The sequence below is a fragment of the Eptesicus fuscus genome, chromosome 22 (genome assembly GCF_027574615.1).
Source record: "Eptesicus fuscus isolate TK198812 chromosome 22, DD_ASM_mEF_20220401, whole genome shotgun sequence".
Taxonomy (NCBI): Eukaryota; Metazoa; Chordata; class Mammalia; order Chiroptera; family Vespertilionidae; genus Eptesicus; species Eptesicus fuscus.
Window position 1 is genome coordinate 5577862 of NC_072494.1, and position 19329 is coordinate 5597190.

At 48.0% G+C, this 19329-nt stretch overlaps 1 protein-coding gene across 4 annotated transcripts in view; it reads left to right on the forward strand.

Moving 5' to 3' along the window:
* GPSM2 (G protein signaling modulator 2) overlaps window positions 1-19329 on the forward strand; it is a 33939-nt gene that overhangs the window by 10712 nt on the left and 3898 nt on the right. For all 4 annotated transcript variants that reach the window (XM_054711654.1, XM_008147100.3, XM_054711655.1 and 1 more), the window contains 12 exons: window positions 5356-5577; window positions 5932-6067; window positions 6569-6711; window positions 7225-7348; window positions 7450-7565; window positions 8868-9023; window positions 9806-9914; window positions 10980-11109; window positions 13937-14007; window positions 15354-15530; window positions 16077-16236; window positions 16768-16982. In XM_054711654.1, the coding sequence (XP_054567629.1) occupies window positions 5356-5577; window positions 5932-6067; window positions 6569-6711; window positions 7225-7348; window positions 7450-7565; window positions 8868-9023; window positions 9806-9914; window positions 10980-11109; window positions 13937-14007; window positions 15354-15530; window positions 16077-16236; window positions 16768-16982 (1759 nt within the window). The remainder of the gene's footprint in view (window positions 1-5355; window positions 5578-5931; window positions 6068-6568; window positions 6712-7224; window positions 7349-7449; window positions 7566-8867; window positions 9024-9805; window positions 9915-10979; window positions 11110-13936; window positions 14008-15353; window positions 15531-16076; window positions 16237-16767; window positions 16983-19329) is intronic.

The window sequence follows — 19329 nt, forward strand, 5'->3', positions numbered from 1 at the left end:
CTCCAGAAACCTCCTCCCGCGCTGCATCCAGTGTGGAGACTTGCCAGTTTACCTCCTGCGCTGCTCAGATTCATGTACCCATCTGCCCCCCCCCCCCCGCCCCCACTGCTGTAGTCGTCCCCCTTCGTCCTTCCTCTAGACCCCATGCTCATCCTCTTGGAGTCCATCCTTTAGATCCGCCTGAGGCCTCGGTCTGATACCCAGAGCCAGTCCCTAGGTGGCTCGTGACCTGCAGGCAGAGCCGAGCTTACATGGACACAGGGTCTTCCGTTGTCTCTGCCTGTCCCTTCCCCTTACTTCCAGGCCTCACCTTGCGCTCTGAGCTCTGTCCCCTGAAGGCGTCGTGCGGCTCCATGTCACCTGCCTGTGCTCAGGCTGCACCTGTCCGTGTGCGCCCTTCCCGCTCTTGGTTCAGCTAGTTCTGCTCAACAGCCAGGAGCCGGCTCGGAGATCACGTCCTCCGGGAAACCACTCCGAACGCCTGGTTGGTCAGCGTGGCCTCTGCTCCTGGGCGTCTCTCAGCACCACTGTGCCACATGCCATGTGTCTGTTTCCGTGAGCATGTTAGTGCCCCCCGGCCACTCCTTTCCTTGGCCATTAGCTCCCTGGGGCAGCCATGCCTCGCATGTCTCCGGCTCAGTCCCCCTGATGGACTGTCCGGTGAACTTCATTGGACACGGCCATCAGGGGAACCCGGTGAGATAGATGTTCATCTGTCTTGCTGAAGGTTTCCAAGAGCGGTGTGCCCTTCGCTCCGCCAGAGCAGTGGGTGAGGAGCGGATGTGCCTCTACTGGTAGGAAGGTCCGCGCTCTGTCCTTTTCCATGACCGCGTAGGTCAAACGTGGCTCTGCATAGGACTTCTCCAAAGACACCTAAAAGCCTGCAGCTGCTTTTAGGAAGAGGCTTCGTCAGTGCTCTAGGTCAGCATTCTGTATGTCCGTCGCATTGTTGTGTGATTGCAGGTAAGGTTTGTGTCCCTTAGTTAGGGTCATGGCCTAGTGTTATTCTTCTCTCCTAAACACTTCGCGTGGGGTGTTTTACCCTCTGGGTCTTTCATTGTGGAGGTTCTCATCTCCCCCTGGGGTTTGTCATTTTGACATGAAATAGTTCTTTGGACACTGAGGAACCTCCTGAGAGGTAGTAGAAGGATTTATGACATACTTTGCAACATAATGGTGACGGCAGAGAGAAATGGAGGTTGATGGTTAAGATGGAATTAGTTCTAAACTTTAATCTTATTGTTCATCTTTTTAGGCATGGTAAATAGTATTGTGATTATATTTTTTTGAAAATGACTCCTTTTAGAGATAAATACTAACATATTTAGAAATGAAATCCATGCTTTCTGGAATGTACTTCAAAAGAATCTGGGATTGGAGAGTGAGGATGGAAGTAGAGGTGAAACATATGGATAATATGTCATATATTAGTAATCAGTGATGTTGAAAGATGATTATATCAGTTCATCATACTAGTTTCTCTAGTTTTGTATTTGTTTGAGAAACTTTGTTAATACTTGTTACTAGGAATTATAAACATTTCAGTATTTTTTAGGATTGTAAGAAGTTAGACTATTGCATGTACGTTGTAAAAGAATACACTTTTGGTGTTGAAGTCTTCACCTTTGCTGGGTGGATGTAGTTATTATAACCCTCTTTCCTGCCCTGGCTGGTGTGGCTCAGTGGGTGGGCGTGTCCTGTGCACTGAAAGGTGGCTGCTTCCCTTTCCCATCAGGCACAGCCTGGGTCTGTGCTCCATCCCTGGTAGGGGCTATGCAGGAGGCAGCCGATTAATGTCTCTCTCACAGCGATGTTTCTTTCTTTCATTGATGTTCCTCCCCCCCCCCCCTCTTCCATGCCCCTCCCTCCCTCTCTCCTTCCCTCCCTCCCTCCCATCTTCTCTGTCTAAAATTAATAAAAGCATATCCTCAGGTGCGGATTTTTTTTAACAAAAATAAAATTGTTTTCTGAAAACAGTTTGCGGTTCCGTGGAGTGGGGGGAGAGCTGGATTCGGAGACAGATGGGGTTCCTTTCTCAGCTTTGCCTCTGGATGCGCCTCAGCAGCTCACTTAGCTGACGGCTTCCCTCTGTAAGGCCTAGCTCAGAGGTTATTTTGAGAATTGAATCTGATATAATAGGTAGGAAAACCACTTTTAAAACTAAATAATTTTGCACTGCTTTTCCCTTCTACAAAATAGATAACTAGATTTATGTGGCAAATGGACTGGATGGAAATTGTGGGGCCAAGCCAGGACTGGCCATGGAAAATGTTGGTGCCCAGTGAGCACACGGAGGGGGGAGCTGAGGTCTGGAGAGACTCGAACCGCAGAGACAGCCCGCCTGAGACACTGCGGAGCAGGCCGCTGGTTTTGAGTCTCAAGTCCTGGCTCTTTCTTCTTAAGTCATGTGTCAGCCCTTGGCGGGGAGAGTCAGACTTGGACATAATCGGCATTAAACCTTCTAAAATGAGGCAGCATCAGTGATCTAACCTCTTGGCTTTCATTGATGTACTCTGAACCCAAGAAACCAAAATTAAGGAGGTGAAGAAAAAACCTAGCATGGAAGAAAAGTTAAAAATAATATCAAAATGGAAAGAAATGAAAGGACATGAGGTTGTGCAGAAAGTGAGGACTTGCGCTGTGATGGTCAGCCAGCAGTGGGGGAGCGGGCCCCTCTGATTATGTCGTTACTAGAAATGCGCTTTCTGTGCTTCCACAGCTGGACGGGGCGTTGGGAGGGACAGAGGAAACGGGGGTGTTTGGATGGAGAGGCGCTTTCCTGGTTTGCCTTCTACTCTGGGTGTTTCCAACCCAACTGGTAAACAAAGGAAGTAATTCTACTCTCTGGCAGAGACCGAGAGGATATGAAATTACTTTCTCTGTTACTATTTAATGATCTCCTAAAATATTTATAATCCGACCTGCCTTGACTATTTTGCACTGAGATATAGTTCACTGAGGTCTTGGAGATTTTGCCAGAATATTGGCTTCTTTCTAATAAAATATATGAGCCATGGCGTGTCTCGGATGTAACCAGAAGCTCTCAGGCGCAGGGACGGACGTGCCTTCCCCCGGAGCTGGTTCTGTGGGGCTCTGTCTGCACAGCCAGCGTGCTGTCGTGTTTCCAGTGGGAATCACGTAAAACGCTTTAAAAACGTGTAGCTCGTATGACACCCCTCAGCCTCAGCCACGTCTTGTTCGCCGTCAGCTGGGCGGACGGTTCAGTGTGTAGTGAGTCCGGGAGGCCAGTGTTTGTGGTGCTGACACTGATTTGAGGACTGCTTCTCTGTTTTACGTGGACACCGTTAGGAGCTTCTGATTTTTCCGTTCTGCCTGGTTCTGCCTCTCCCTGACGTCCCAGTCAGCAGCCGCCTCCCCCTGAGCTGCTGATGTGCTGTGTGGGACCCCCCCCACACCCTTGAAATAGGGGCTGTCATTGGGATTCCATTGATCGATGGCAGGGCACTCTTAACCATACCCTGTCGATGGGCCATTCGCCGTGAGCGGGCTGTGTTTTTTCTCACAGCTTTTTCTTGGCAGGCATGGAGCTACTATGTACACATTTCCCAGCAGTGAAATTGCTGTGTGTGTGTGTGTGTGTGTGTGTAGTGTCCCTAAAACCGTATACACACTTTAACAGCTGCTAGCTCAATTTTGAAAATGAAATGTATTTTAAGAGAAAAAGTATTATTTTTTATATGTAAAAATATGTTTTCTAATTTTTTCGCTGTGATAATTCTTAGAAATTCAGTGGTTTCGGTATTTAGACAGAGACAACTAGTTAAGGTACCTCGTCTAGCGAAAGAACCTTTAATAAAAATCACATTTTTACACATTACTCCTTTGCTGACTCACTTCTCTTCACACACAGAATACTCTACCAGTAACCTCTTAGTAAACCTTAAACAAAAATACTTTTTCTTTTAGGAACTCTTTCATTTTCAAAAATATAGTTCCGATGGGCGGCTTTCACTTGTGAACGACAAGAGGAGACCTGTGATTGGACATGGCATACGTGTGACACGTCCGGTGTCTGCTGTCGCGGCCTCGGTGTGCTGTGCCTCGTCCCTGGCTGACGTGGCCGCTGCTGAGCACAGGGCAGCAGAGGTTTCCCTGCTGTGGCTGAGGCCCAGGATGAGGGGAGGGCCCTCGCCTCACTGATCACAGACAGATACGTTCCCGACGTAAAGCTGGAAACAGATCTGTCCCGGGTGGCCACCATCGCTGCCCTGGTCCAGATGTTTATTTCTCCTCAGGTTTTGTTGGGTTTTTTAGGTCCCTTTTGGACCAAGCCCACCGCTCGGTTGACTTGCTGAAAGCCAATTCCAGTGGCTTCATTCAATGGTGCTCCAAGACGGATGAGCCGAACCCGTTTTCCGAAGGGGCGTGTGTGCCCGTTGTGGGACGTGGAGAATTTTATTTGCTTTTCTGTTTTAATAGCTACTATGTGTTTTAATGTGCATGAGAAAATAAACGTTAGTATCACATCAGACTGTTTCACAGTCCTGCTTCGGATGAGCCAGATCTTTTTTATGACGTGTGCCATTTTAAGGACATTGGCCAAATTACAGGAAGCCATTAAGTGAATGATCGGGCAGTACGTAGACATGGCAGAAGTCACCGATGTTGGAGAAACACAGTGGTGAGGGCACCTGTCATGTTGAGGATTAGAATCCAAAGTACCGTTGCTTTTTCTCCCTGGATCGAGTTACCGTTAACTTAATTCTTCTGACTTAAAATTCAGTGACAGGCTGAGAACTGAACTTCTGTGAATCTTTAAGCCTCGCTTTCTAACATAAAGCTTCTTGACACTTAGTTCTCTTATGGCCGTGTGCCTTGTAGATCAAGGTATTTTGCTCCTTTATTTTTCTAAGTACAAATAATCGTGTGGTGGTGGGAAAAGGAAGGAGAGTGAGTGAGTGAGAAAGACAGATGGGAGGAGGGGTTGATGGACAGGTGAGCAGATAACCTGGACACCTGCATCGAGGAGAGTAGAATTGTAGGACTTCACTTTTCTCAGCACCCCATCTCCCTCAGGAAGCCTCAGTCTGCCACAACTCCGAACGTTAGGGAACTCTCTTAGGTTCTCTCATTGGTAAAGTGGGCTGCTGTGTGTATTGGGCGGGGGGGGGGGGAGCATTAAAATGGGCTCCATATAGAAATAGTTGGCTATTCTATATAAAAGACCTGAGACTCAGACATCTGAATAGGCAGGTGACCTCTTGCACAGACACCTCAGTTATGGAGGCCGCTGTTGAGCAGGGCGGCCACCATCCACGCCTGCATCGCGCCACTGGAGGGCGGCCGTGGCGGTCCTGGTCAGTGAGGGTGTGGCCGTCCTGTGTGATCCTGCAGGATGGAAGCCTCCTGCCTGGAGCTGGCCCTGGAGGGGGAGCGCCTGTGTAAGGCCGGAGACTGCCGCGCTGGGGTGTCCTTCTTTGAAGCGGCCGTGCAGGTTGGGACCGAGGACCTGAAAACCCTCAGCGCTATCTACAGCCAGCTGGGCAACGCCTACTTCTACCTGCACGATTACGCCAAAGCCCTGGAGTACCACCATCACGACCTCACTCTCGCGAGGTAACTGATTTAAGCTTTTCAGTGTCCTTTCTCCCTAAATGGTCACTTTCATGATATTTGTATTCAATTGAAAAAACCAGTTGAATACATGTAGTGAGTTCTAATGGAATAGCATTGCATTTTAAAGTGAATCTTTAGGCTCAGTTTAATTAAATGAATGAATAATAGTGAAATGACCCTAGAGTTTAATTAAATGAGTGAAAATTAATTAAGTACAGAAATGTAAGTTTTACATTTTTATTCAAAGTAGGTTTCAAGGCTAATGGGTCGTTCTCACGTAAGCACATGACTTGTCCTCTAGAGAAGCTGTACTCTGGCCCCTTTAGATTTCAGTGCTTTACTTCCCCCCCCCAGGACTATTGGAGACCAGCTGGGGGAAGCCAAAGCCAGTGGTAATCTGGGCAACACCTTGAAAGTTCTCGGAAATTTCGACGAAGCCGTAGTGTGCTGCCAGCGACACCTGGATATTTCCAGAGAACTTAACGACAAGGTAAGAAGGGAGCATTTTCACTGAAGCTGGTTTGTGTTTTACTTCTGTTTAATCAGTTAATCAGGTTAATGCCAAACAAGAAAAGATCCATAGAAAACAGGAGAAACACACAAATCATTAAATAGAGGGAAAAGTAAACAATGAGAGGCCCTTCTTCCTAGGGCAGTGGTCGGCAAACTCACTAGCCAACAGAGCCAAACATCAACAGTACGATTGAAATTTCTTTTGAGAGCCAAATTTTTTAAACTTAAACTATATAGGTAGGTACATTGTTATTAACTTAATCAGGGTACGTGGTATTTTGTGGAAGAGCCACACTCAAGGGGCCAAAGAGCCGCGGTTTGCCGACCACTGTGCTAGGGAACCGCTGTTCGGTTCTGGGTGGGTGGCCAGCATAGCCGCCCTCGGGGCCTGCCGTCCCGGCCGTGTCCAGTGAATGTGTGATGGGCACGGTACCACCCGCCCTGAGTGCAGGGGGAGTAAACACTGCGCTCTGCACAGGTGGGCGAAGCGAGAGCACTCTACAACCTGGGCAACGTGTACCACGCCAAAGGCAAGAGCTTCGGCTGCCCTGGCCCTCAGGACGCGGCCGACTTCCCCGAGGAGGTGCGCGGCGCTCTGCAGGCCGCAGTGGATCTCTATGAGTGAGTCGTGCTGCCAGCCGGCCCTGCGCCGGGATCTGCTGTGCATTCTCTACCCCGGAGGAAGCGTTAGGTTTGGCAAAGGGTTAAAATTCCGGACTAGCAAGGAAAAAGAAACCCAATTGGCGCTGGAAGGTTAGAGTTGTATCAGTCTCCCCAGAAAAGCTTCCGTTTAACTGCAGACCAGCGCCACTTAGTGGCAGAAAAAAGAAGTACCGTTGGTTAGTCTACGTTACTTTGGGGTAAGTTTAGTCTCTTGTCAGTAGAATCTCATAGGATTGCTAGTTTAGGGGTTCCAAGACTGACTGCGTCCTTGATCGGGGCAAACCCCCGGATGGTTTAGTAAAATGTCCCAGCCAGTTCCTACAGCCACCCTCCCCACAGACCCACCTTTAAAATGTGGCACACTGTGGCTGTAAGCTTCTTTAAAACTTTTTTATGATAAAAAGACTCAGATGTGTCAATCTAATAAGTAAATCGCCCGTCCTCTCTTCACAACGTGCTGTCCTCACTCAGGGAGAACCTGTCGCTGGTGACCGCTTTGGGGGACCGCGCCGCCCAGGGACGTGCCTTCGGGAACCTGGGAAACACACATTACCTCCTGGGCAACTTCCGGGACGCGGTCATCGCCCACGAGCAGGTACAGTGCCGGCCCTGGAGCCGGCTTCTGCACCCGAGCCCCGCAGCGTGAGGTTATTCCTTCCTTGGTATGGCTCTGTCTAATCGGAGTTTCCCTTTCAGCGTCTCCTTATAGCAAAAGAATTTGGGGATAAAGCAGCCGAAAGAAGAGCGTACAGCAACCTTGGAAATGCATATATATTTCTTGGTGAATTTGAAATGGCCTCTGACTACTACAAGTGAGTGATACTCCTCAGTCAGTGTGAGATGAGGTGTGCGGCCTGAGCAGTCTCAGGAGGCTCAGAACCTGCCTTGGCTGCCCAGCGGCTGTGGGACCGGGCTTCGGAGCCTCGGGGTCCTCATCTGAAAGGACAGACACACCTGCTTTTGGATGGCTGTGAGGACTGGTGGGAACTGTGTGAGGTGCTTAGCGCAGTCCCTGCACAGGGCCCAAGTATTGCTGTGCCTGAGGCTTAACCTTTAGACGGTCGCTTTTTACCTTAAGACTTTTCAAATGAAACTCCTAACTTGCTTATGAGCATGTGTAATATGTATGTCTATATGCATTTTCCACCGGGTTTGCAGAAAGGCCAAAAGAGAGCCTGGTAGCAAAAATGTTTGCTTGGTTCCCCCACGATCACTGGGCTCTTCCCACCGTCACGCCTCTGCCCACTTGGGTCCTCACTCACCGAGGGCAGCCCCAGCTCCTCTGTGGCAGGCCTTTCTGGTCTGTCCGTGGGTGGCCTGCTCTGTGCTTCCGGTTGTCTGGAGTTTCCCCTAATGAGTGGGGATTAAGGCCCGTACAGACTTGGGCAGAATCGTTTGCATGAACCAAAGACAGTGATTGATTTGTATTTTATTGTTAGAGAATCCAATGTGAGAGAGCTCTGAATATTTTATTTTAAAAAAAGGTAAAATTGTTTTAGGTCCATCTAAAGAGCTAGAATGTCATCCCACCTTACTTTAAACAAATATTAATTAATGGTTAATATTTGTTGGCCGATTAGATATGAAATATCCTTCCAAATAAAATCTATCACTCAGAAAGTCTAGCCGTGCGGCCCACACTCTAACTGTTAAACTGGCTTCTCATTGGCAGGTCCATAGGCATTGGGTAGAATTCGGTTAATCTTTAAATGCACTAAATATTTTTCATGAGTCGGTGACTAATGGCCTAACTCAGTATTTAAATTTCGAACAAATGTAAGGAACACACTATGCTTGGAAGAGAGGGTGGGTGAACGTCTCTTCTTTAAGGTACGGTCCCTGCGACGGGGAAAGCTGTGCTCACACCGAGCACTTGCTCTCGTGTCACTTCTCCTTTGTCTGGAAGGCTAGCAGGACCCTCGCCTCTCCCAGAAGTCCGGACTTGCTTTTGTGTTTCAGAGGCATCTTTTCATTTGTCTGCCAGTTCTGGAGAAAGTGTAGGCTCTCGGGCTCTAAAACAGATTCGCTTTAAAGGCAGGTGGGAAAGTGAGTGTTAATTATGATGATGGCCAAAAATAAAGTGATGGTTATGTAAGCATTAATTCCCTCTTTAGAAAGACGCTGCTGTTGGCTCGGCAGCTTAAAGACAGAGCCGTGGAGGCGCAGTCCTGTTACAGCCTGGGCAACACCTACACGCTGCTCCAGGACTACGACAAGGCCATCGACTACCACCTGAAGCACCTGGCCATCGCTCAGGAGCTGGAGGACAGGTGATGGCGACAGGGTTTCCGTCCAGTGTCTTGTGTTCCCTTTTAAGTTTCTGTTTAAGGAAGTTCCTGTTTCAGTAGCATCCTCTGTACAGTTGTGTCTGAAGGACTCCGTGTGTTAGGGGTTAGCCTGGTCCCGGGGAGCCCTGAACCCAGGTCAGTAACTGGGTCACAGTCCCTGCCACCTGCAGCCGCCCTCCTGACAGGTCAGACTGAGTGAGGCACGGCCGCTCCTCGATCAGCTCATTGTCGCCAGCAGGAAGGAAGGTCCCTTGTGTCCAGTCCCCCCTCCCCTCCTTGTTAAGAGAAGCTAGAAGTCTGAGTTTTATATGAAGCCTTGTGATTGTTAATGTTGGTGACTAGTTCCCTTTTTTCACTGAATGAACGAACAGCATCCATGTGCAGGCCTGTGGTCTGTGTGTGGACGTTAGGAGAGTAGGTTTCACCTCAGGATGGAGGAGAACCTCTCTTAACTGCCCGAGGGAGTGGGTCCTCCCCCCCTATGGCTGCATGATCACGGGGGCTGCAGAGAACATGGGCGGGGACAGACCCGCCCCTGCGACTTGGTCTGTCATACAGCGCATGTTTAAAAAGGCGTTTAACGCTGGACTCTGGGTTTCAGTGTTTTCTGGGCATTCGAGCTTGTCTCCAGGATGGAGATGGTGTTTTTCACGTCAAACACCACGTGAACGCAGAGCGCTGTGCACCTCAATTACTGCTGGGCAGCCGGTGACCACGCTCCCCTCCCTCCGGATAACGGCAAGTTTGCTTTGATCGTTTCGTAGAATCGGCGAAGGGAGAGCGTGCTGGAGCTTAGGAAACGCATACACAGCCCTAGGAAACCACGAGCAAGCCATGCACTTCGCTGAAAAGCACCTGGAGATTTCGAGAGAGGTAAGCTGGAAGGCCGGTCTGTGCGGCTGGGACTCCGGTCGGCAGGGACAGCCGGCACTGCGGGGATCGCTCCTCTGCGGCCAGTGCCGAGTTGATATTGTTCCCCACACACCTGAGCTGCTGATCGGAGGGTGTGTTCGCACCGGCCTTGATGTGGGAGGTGAGGCTGGTTTCCAGGGACCGGAATATGCCCCGCCACACCCCCTGTTCTCCATGGACAAGCCGTGTGTGTGGGAGGAAAGGACGGCTTTTAGAATCAAGGACTGGCTCCTGTTACAGTCCTGCCACCTACTGCCTATTTGAGCTTAGAAACCTTTGAGCCTCACTTCTGTCATCTGTAAAATGGGAATATCTAGCTTGCCAAGTCATCATAAGGATGAGATAATATATATAAAGTGGCCCTGGCCGGTGGTCTCAGTGGTCAGAATGTCGCCCCATGCACCAAAGGGTTGCAGGTTCAATCCCTGGGCCCCAGGTGGTCAGGGCGAGGGCGGGAGAGGCAACCAATCAATGTGTCACTGGAGGGGGGAGGGTCCTCAGCCCAGCCTGTGCCCTCTTGCAGTCTGGGAGCCCTTGGAGGATGCCCAGCTGCTGGCTTAGGGGAGCAGGCCTAAACCGTCAGTTGGACATCCTTAGCGTTGCCGCGGAGGCGTGCTCACCAGCTCGTGAGCCCGGCTTCTGGCTGAGCGGTGCTCCCCCTGTGGGAGCTCACTGATCACCAGGGGGCAGCTCCTGCATTGAGCGTCTGCCCCCTGGAGGTGATTGTGCGTCCCAGCGACCGGCTGTTCCACCATTTGGTCAATTTGCATATTAGTTAGTCTCTTATTACATAGGCTGATCACAGACTAAGAGCAGTCCAGTATTTAGAGAACTAAAGAGCTGATGAAATAAAATTAGCTGTACCATTGTCATGTTTTAGAAACTTCCCTTTTCTTTCTTCTACAAAAACCCCATTTAATTCAGTCTCATAATTCCAGTATAACTATTTTCATCCAGCTCACAACATTTTCGGCTAGTCTTCACGTTCCCTGTCCTTCCTCTAACACACACCTGCTGTGGTTGTAGGTCGGGGACAGCAGCGGCGAGCTAACAGCGCGGCTGAATCTCTCCGACCTTCAGATGGTTCTCGGGCTGAGCTACAGCACAAACAACTCCGTGATGTCTGAAAACATTGAAACAGATAACAGCTCGCACGGTAAGTAATAGGTCTTCAAAACCCAGCTGCATCCTTAAGGTTTACGTTTAAATTGGTCATCACATGTTCACCAAATCCAGAGAAAATATAACGGGAAGTTAAACATTTTATTAACACAGGTTAATGACATTAAAACAGATTTGGGAGGTTTTTAAAAACTGGAATTTGGTTCTTTATAAAAAGCCTAACAGATCTACAGTAAGATTACTCAAGGGAAAAAAGAGAGAAGTGGACATAAGCTTCCCACTAACACAATGCCTGGCCCAGATGACTGCACTGTGAGGTCTACCAAACAATGAAGAAAACTGATTCCACAGAATTCTGTAGATCTCAGTCTCCGAGAACAGTATAACCTTCATTTCCAAACTAGACAAGAACAATACAAGGTAAATTATAGGCGTCTTCACTTGTGAGCTTAGATGCAGAAACTCTAAACAAGATATTAGCAAACCAGGTCCAGCAGTGAATTTAATGTGGTTTTACAAGTTTTGTTTTTTTATTTGAGAGAGAAACATTGATCGGCTGCCTCCTGTAAGCCCCCTCCTGCGAATCAAGCCTGTAACCTGTAATCACTCAAGTCGGAACACTAAATATTAAGAAGGATGTCCGTTTTCCCCAACTGATGTAAATTTAAGGCACTACCCAGCAATTCGCGAGTTACTTTGGGAAACGTGATGAGGTCACTTTTTCACTCAATGTAGATGAAAAAAAGGCCCGAGAACTGAAAGCAAAGCATGAAAAACAAGAAATGGGATCATGTCTTGACATCCTCTGTAGGTATAAAGATTTTAAAGCTACAGTAACTAAAACGGTGTGCTGTAGGCATAGAGACAGACCCGCGGAAGGAAAGATAGAACCTGTATTTATACGCCTTGCATATATGGAAACTGTTAGCTCACAAAAATACATCCTTGCTGGATTGAAGATTTAAATGTGGAAAACAGCAGCAGTGAGGCTGCTGGCTGACTATCAGGCACTGCACTGACCCTCACAGAGAAAGATGAGTTACCCACACGGCTGTGTCTATGACACACACCCCGTTAGAGAGGAACTGCCCGCGGGCGGGAGTGGTCTGCCGAGTCTGCTGTGCTGCCTGTGCCAGAGAGGACCTTCATGATGCCCCAGGGGAAGGACGTCTCAGGCAGAACACAAAACCACTGAGGGAAAGACTGACGTTGAAATTAAGAACTTCATGAACAGAAACCATAGAGGCAAAACACACAGCGGACATGGCCACACGGAGTGATTAAAAAGGGATTTGTAGTCTCCCTGTGTAAGAACTCCTGTGAATTAGGACCAACATAAGTAACAACTGAAAAATGGGCAAAAGCGACGAACCGAAGAAACACGAACGGCCCAGAGGTAAGGTACTCACAGGTTTTTAACTCCTGAGTCAGGGAGGACCACAGGGAAGTGACACAGACCTGTGCAGTGGAGGGACAGGGTCTGGCAACACAGGACTGAAGCCGTGTGGGTAATGGAGTCTATGCGGTCTTGACTGGAATAGAAAGTGGTCTGTTTTGAAGAACAACTTGGCAACACTCTGGTGAAGCTGAAGGTGTGCCAACTTATGGTCCAGCAGTTCTGCTCCCCTTACCCCAGCATCCAGCCTGGGAGACACCTGCACACCCAGGTCCAGGCGTTTCTGGAGTGGTAGCACTTATATCTGTCTTAGTAAGATGGATATGTCAGTAATTTCCTAGTCTTAAGGCAATGAAAGCTAATTAAACTAAATTGTACATATCACCTTGGATGAATCTCACGAATGTAAGGGAGCTCCAAGGGAGTAAGTAGAGTAGCAGTCGCCAACCGGTGGAGTGGTCCGCGAGGTCTGAAAGGTTGGCGACCGCTGAGTCAGAGGATCTGTACAGTATGAGACCATTTATATAGTGTATATAATAAGCTTTATTGCTTAGCTTATACATAAGTAATGAAAATATGAAAAATTATAGGAAGAAAGAGGGACATTGTTGGGGGAGCTAATGTGTTGGTAACAGTTTATTTTTTAAGCTGGGTAGGTATCGTGTTTTCCTTATATTATGCCTTTTAAAATATTGCTTCTCTTTAAAAGATTGAGGAGAAATGAAAGTTTTTTATATTTAATAATTTAATGATAATATTTAATGAAAAATTTTTGAGGAACTTTTTAACCTATTTTCTGACAGGCAGTAAATCTGTCCTCTAATGAGATCGTAAATGAAATGGGTAACTCTTACAGTGCTTGGCTGTTATTTTGGTTCTTACCCCAAAATTGAAAGTCTAAAGCCTTTTCCTTACGTTTTTACTTATTTAAACCCCTCTCTAGTTTGTTTGGGTTTATTTTAAAGACGTTAGATAGTACAAAGACAATTATTATAAACACTTTTTCTAAATTAAGGGTCAATGTTAGTAACCCAAGTTAGTTTCCAACCAAAATGTAACTTTCTTACATCAAAATCTTTGAGAGGGAGGGCATAGTCTATTTCTATAGAAAGTTATTTTCTTTTAAAAAAATGTATTTTATTTTGATAATCAGAGAGGAAGGAAGAGGGAGAGATAGAAACATCAATGATGAGAATCATTGACTGGCTGACTCCTGCATGCCCCCTACTGGGGATTGAGCCTGCAACCGAACCTGGGACCCTTCAGTCTGCAGGCTGACGCTCTATCCACTGAGCCAAACCAGCTAGGTCTAGAAAATTACTCTTAAAAGAACACGTTTGTACAGATTTCCTACTTCATGTGGGTTTGTGTAACAGGCTTTAAAATCCAGTAACAAATGCCAGAGTGATGCTGAATTTGTAGTGTAAACGTCTCCCTGGTTTATTTAAATTGCTTTTTTACAAAGGTGCACGCCCCAAGTTTGGACGCCGACACAGTATGGAAAACATGGAACTTATGAAATTAACACCAGAAAAGGTAGGTAGTTTTTATAAAATTTCTTGAACTGTTATAAAAATATTTTAGTAACTTGGAAAAATTTATTTTTATTGACAAGAGAGAGGGAGAAACATCAATGATGAGAATCATTGATCGGCTGCTTCCTGCACGCCCCACACTGGGAACTGAGCCCACAACCCGGGCCTGTGCCCTGACGGGGAACCACACTGTGACCTCCTGGTTCATAGATCGACACTCAACCACTGAGCCGTGCCGGGCTATTTTAGTAACTTTTAATTTAATAAAATGACAAAATTATTTTTAATGTACAGTTGATTCTCATTATTCATGGATTCCATATTTACAGAGTTGGCTACTCACAAAATTTATTTGTAACTCCCAAAAAGTATTCGTGGTGCTTTTTTCCCCTCATGTAAGATCTTTTTTTTGGTTGAGGGTATATTGGTTTCAGGTGTACAATAGTATATATTTTTCCTATGCATTCAAACTCAGAGAGCAAACTGAGGGTTGCCAGATGGGAGGGGGTTGGTGGGCTGGGTGAAAAGGATTTAGAAATTGGCAATTACAAAATAGTGACAGGGAACATGGTAATAATGTAATAACTACGTATGGTCCAGGTGGGGACTAGACTCAATGGGGCGGGGTCACTTTGCAAGTCATATACATGTCTAATCACAGTTGTACACCTGAAACTAATGTAATATTGTATGTCAACTCTAATAGAAAAATAAAATTTAAAAAAACCTATTTAACCGTTTTTTAAAAAGATTGTTACCTGTGTTTAAACCAGATCATATACATTTGATTAGATTTTGCCTATTGAGAATTTAGTATTGTTTGACAAAAAATGCTGCGTAAGTTTTAGGTGTTAAATTTGCGGTTAAACTTGTACATATATCCAACACCCAGGATGAAACCTTGGCTTTCTCTGACCATTCAAATTTTATTTTTATGGGATTTTGGCAAACTTTCTTATTCTTAGGTTTTTAAAAGCCACCATGCTGTTTTGATAATGAGAAATCTACAGTGTGTATTTGGTACAAGCTATTGAAACAGTGAACTATCCTAGGAGTTTGTTTCAAGATGTAAGCCTCGCCCTAGCGGGCTGGCCCCGTTGGTTGGAGTGTCGTCTCATACACCGAAAGGTTGTGAGCTCCAGGTCAGGTTTCGTATAGGAGGCAACCCATCGAAGTTTCTCTCCTTCCCTTCCTCTCTACAAAGCATATCCTCAGGTGAGGATAAAAAAAAAAAAAGGTCTAAGCCTCACCCCTCAGTACGAAATGAGAGGGTGGAGGTTAATATTCTAGGGAACCCGAGGTGTTGGCTTCACGCTCCGCTTTACACGTGCCTTTATCATTCGGCAGGTGCAGAACTGGAACAGTGAACTTCTTGCTAAACAAAAACCCCTCATTGCCAAACCTTCTGCAAAGCTACTCTTTGTCAACAGATTGAAGGGGAAAAAATACAAAACCAGTACCTCCACTAAAGTCCTCCAAGATGCCAGGAACTCCATTGAGCACCGCGTTCCAAATCCCCAGAGGGTACGTATGTGTGAAATAAGGTTTTGAGTACAGTTCTCCCTTATCCGCGTTTGCTCTCCAAGGTTTCAGTCACCTGTGATCAACCGCAATCCAAATATATTACATTGAAAATTTCAAAGTGGCACACTGTTCTGAGTGGGGTGACGAGATCTCACGCTGTCCGCTCTGCCATCTCTGCCCAGTGTCTCCACACTGTCCATGCTCCCTGCCTGTCAGTCACTCAGTAGCCGGTTATCAGGTCACCTGTCCAGGTATCGCAGTGCTGTGTTCAAGTGACCCTATTGTAGGGTGGCCCCAAAGTGCAAGAGGAGCTGGCAACGCGGGTGTGCCCGAGGGAGAGGGATCGCCTGAGGCGATGCCTGTCACTGACCCTTGCACGATTCATTCAGGACCTGAAGCAGTGCCCGCGTCTGAGGTCCCTGAAGTCACTACAAATGCTTTTCAGTGGTTCCTTTCACACAGAAAAGGCCCATTTTTAATCCTCATCTTGTCCCACTGATGACCTGGGGATGCTGCTGGGGGACTTAGCTTTTCTCTCCGTCTCAGAAACTCAGTGCGGACACGACGGGAGAGGAAGGCTTTTTTGACCTCCTGAGCCGGTTTCAGAGCAACCGGATGGACGACCAGCGGTGCTGCTTGCGAGACAAGACGTGCGGGACGGCTTCCGGCACGGCGCCGTCCACGCCCCCGAGAGTGAAGCTGAAACGTGAGTTCCCTCTGCCTCTCCCAGTGCTCACAGCTCCCAGTTATCTCTGAGGACTCGGTCCTAATGGAGGCACAAGAGCTGGGCCCCAACAGGGTATGTGTGCCGGTCGAACGAGGCGGTGTCAGTTCCCGAGTGCATCTGCCTCTGCTCCGAGGGGCTGGGCAGAAACTCCAGTTCATGTAAAATGCAGACGCTTCCCAGCTGGATGGAGAGAGAGACTTCTGATCAGGTGACTGCCGCCGCCCTGAGCATTCACTCTGAGTGTAGTTATTAGCGCGATGGTTCCTATCCAGGGCGTGGAATAACAACACTGTCCCACTTCCTGTCAGACACATTAAGGAAGAGAAACAACTATTTACCTTCTAAAATGGAGCTCGGCACAAAAGGGACATGCAGCACTGGAAGCACCCCAAATGGATGTGAGGGGTCTCTGGATCCTCCCGTCCCTGTCCCCCAGAGACAGAGCTTAGCAGGAAGGAGCCGTGTCCATAACGAATAAGCCTGACGTTCGGGCCGTTTCCCTGTTCGTAGCGCCGTCTGTCTCCGTGGTGTCCCCCAACACGGACGAGTTTCTGGATCTCCTGGCCAGCTCGCAGAGCCGCCGCCTGGACGACCAGAGGGCCAGTGTCAGTAACCTGCCGGGGCTTCGTCTGACCCCAAACCACCACCAGCCAGTCCTGGGCCACCTGGTGACGAGTGACAAGGAGCCTGACGAAGACTTCTTCGACATCCTCGTGAGATGTCAGGTACGTGCATGTGTGTCACGCGGTGGATGGCTCTGGCAGGACTGGAATTGTGCGCGGGGGAGGGCTGTGTGGAGAAGAGACTCCAAGGAATGGGAGAAGACCCCGAAAAGGGCCCGTCTGCCCTGTTAGGGGAGGGCCCTTTCTAGCCAGGTAGCATCTGGGGATGCTCCGAGCGCAACGGCTTTCCATCTTAGCTGTTTCAGCGATTACCAGCCAGTGTGCTTACGGGAAGGGAAACAATGCTGCGTCTCCTTCATTTAACAACAGTTCTGGGTACTGTTCTAGACACGAGAGGCATCGGGTATGTTTGCATAAATAATAGTGTAAGTCAGGTGCAAGACAAAGGGCTGCTGGTTGGAGGCGTGTCGGTTTGGGAAGACATTTCTGGAGAGAGGCCTGAACGAGGCAAAGCAGTCGGCCCCGTGAAAGGGCATTCCACAGAGACGGCAAGTCCAGGTGGGATGAGTGAGGGGAAGATCCTGGAGGGTCTGCATGATCATGGCTGTCAGTGGGAACTAACGTGGGAATTCAGCAAAAAGACGGGTGACCAGAGTGGCGGCAGAGTGACAGTCAGACGGTGGGCAGGACAGAGTCGAGGATGGCTCCAGCTTTGTGGGGTGAACGGTGCCATTTAATGGGACGGGAAGGCAGAGGAGAAACAGCGAGCTCTACTTCACGTGTAAATCGAGGGCCCCTAACCAGACATTCACATGAAGAAGGCAAATGGATGTGAAAGTGTGGCCCACAGAGCAGTAACTGCGGGAGGCAGCAGCAGGCGGCTGGTGCCAGAGCCCTGGGAAGAGGGGACACTGAGCAGTGGAGGAGGCAGCCGAGGACTCGGCGCTCCAGATCCATCTGATGGAGGCACGTCTGCAACCAGCCGGAGCCCTGAGAGTGGAAAGCCACGTGCAGCGGGGTTTCGAGGGATGCTCACCTGTGTCAGGTGCTGCTAAAAGCCTTGTAAGGTGATGGCTAAGATGATGATTAGTGATTTTGAAAGGTACTGTCCTAGTGACATGGAAGGGACTAAGGAGGGAGTGGGTTGGGAACATGGAAGTGTGAAAGGGGAGGAGGAGGAGGAACGGAAGGAGGCGGGAGCAAGCAGGAGTAGGAGGGCCATACACGGAAAAGAAAGGAAGTGGAGCGCAGCTGACCTTTGTGACAGGAACAGGACTGCTGGCCTGTGCTGAGGACTCTGGAGTTAAACTATGTCACATCGGGGGCTGCAGGAGAGTGAGCTTTAACCACGGCCGGTGTTTTGCCTGGAGAACAGGGAGAAGCACATGCCAGGTAGTGGTTTAGAAGTGAAATGTGAAAAGGAGCCGTGATCCCAGGGACCCAGGAAATCCTGAAGCCAACGCGGACAGAGTTAAGGGGGAGGGGCATTCCTACAGCCGTAGTTGGAGACTGCAGTACCCACCCCTCAATAGTGGACACATTAGGACATGCCCCAGGGTAGACTGTATGTGAGGCCACCAGTTCAGTCTCAGGAGATTTTAAAGATAGGCATCCTACAAAGCATCTTTCCAACCACAGTGGCATGAAGTTAGAGGCAATAACAAGGAAATTGGACAAATTATGAAATTAAAGAGAAATCAGAAAACCTAGAGAGTGTGTTCCAAAGCTTACAGGAGGCAGGGCTTGGGGAAAATTTACAGCTGTAAATGCTGCTGACATTAAAAGGAAAGTTGTCAAATCAACCTATGTTTACAGCTTAAGGAGCAAAAAGGAACAAACTAAATCTAAACCTAGCAAAAGGAAGGAAATAATAAAGATGAGAGCAGAAATATAACAGGAAAATAGAGAAAGTCAACAAAACCAAATGCTGGTTCTTTGAAAAGACTGACCTCTAGCTAGACTAAGAAAAAGACAAGGCCTCAATTGCTAAAATCAGAAATGAAAGTGGACATTATTCCTGCTTCTACAGAAATAAAAATGATAGGGTACTATGAATACATGCCAATAAGTTGGATAACCTGGATGAGATGGTTTTGTGTTTCTAGTTATTTGTCCAACCAAGAAAATAATGAAGAAATGTAAAGTAGATCCATAATTTCTAAGGAGATTCTATCCATGATCAAAGACCTGACAGAAAGCCGGACCTGGTGCCTGCACAGAGGAGTCCTACCAAACATGTAAGAACTAACATCAGTGTTGCTTCAACTCTCCCCAGAACTGCAGGGAACCCTTCCTGTGACGTAGGAGTCATTCTGAGGCCAGTATATTGCCCTCGTACCAAAGCTAACAGGACACCACAAACCAATATCCTTTTGAATACAGATGCAGAAATCATCAACATTCTAGCAAACAGGACTCAGCAGCGTATTGAAAGGATTATGTACCACGA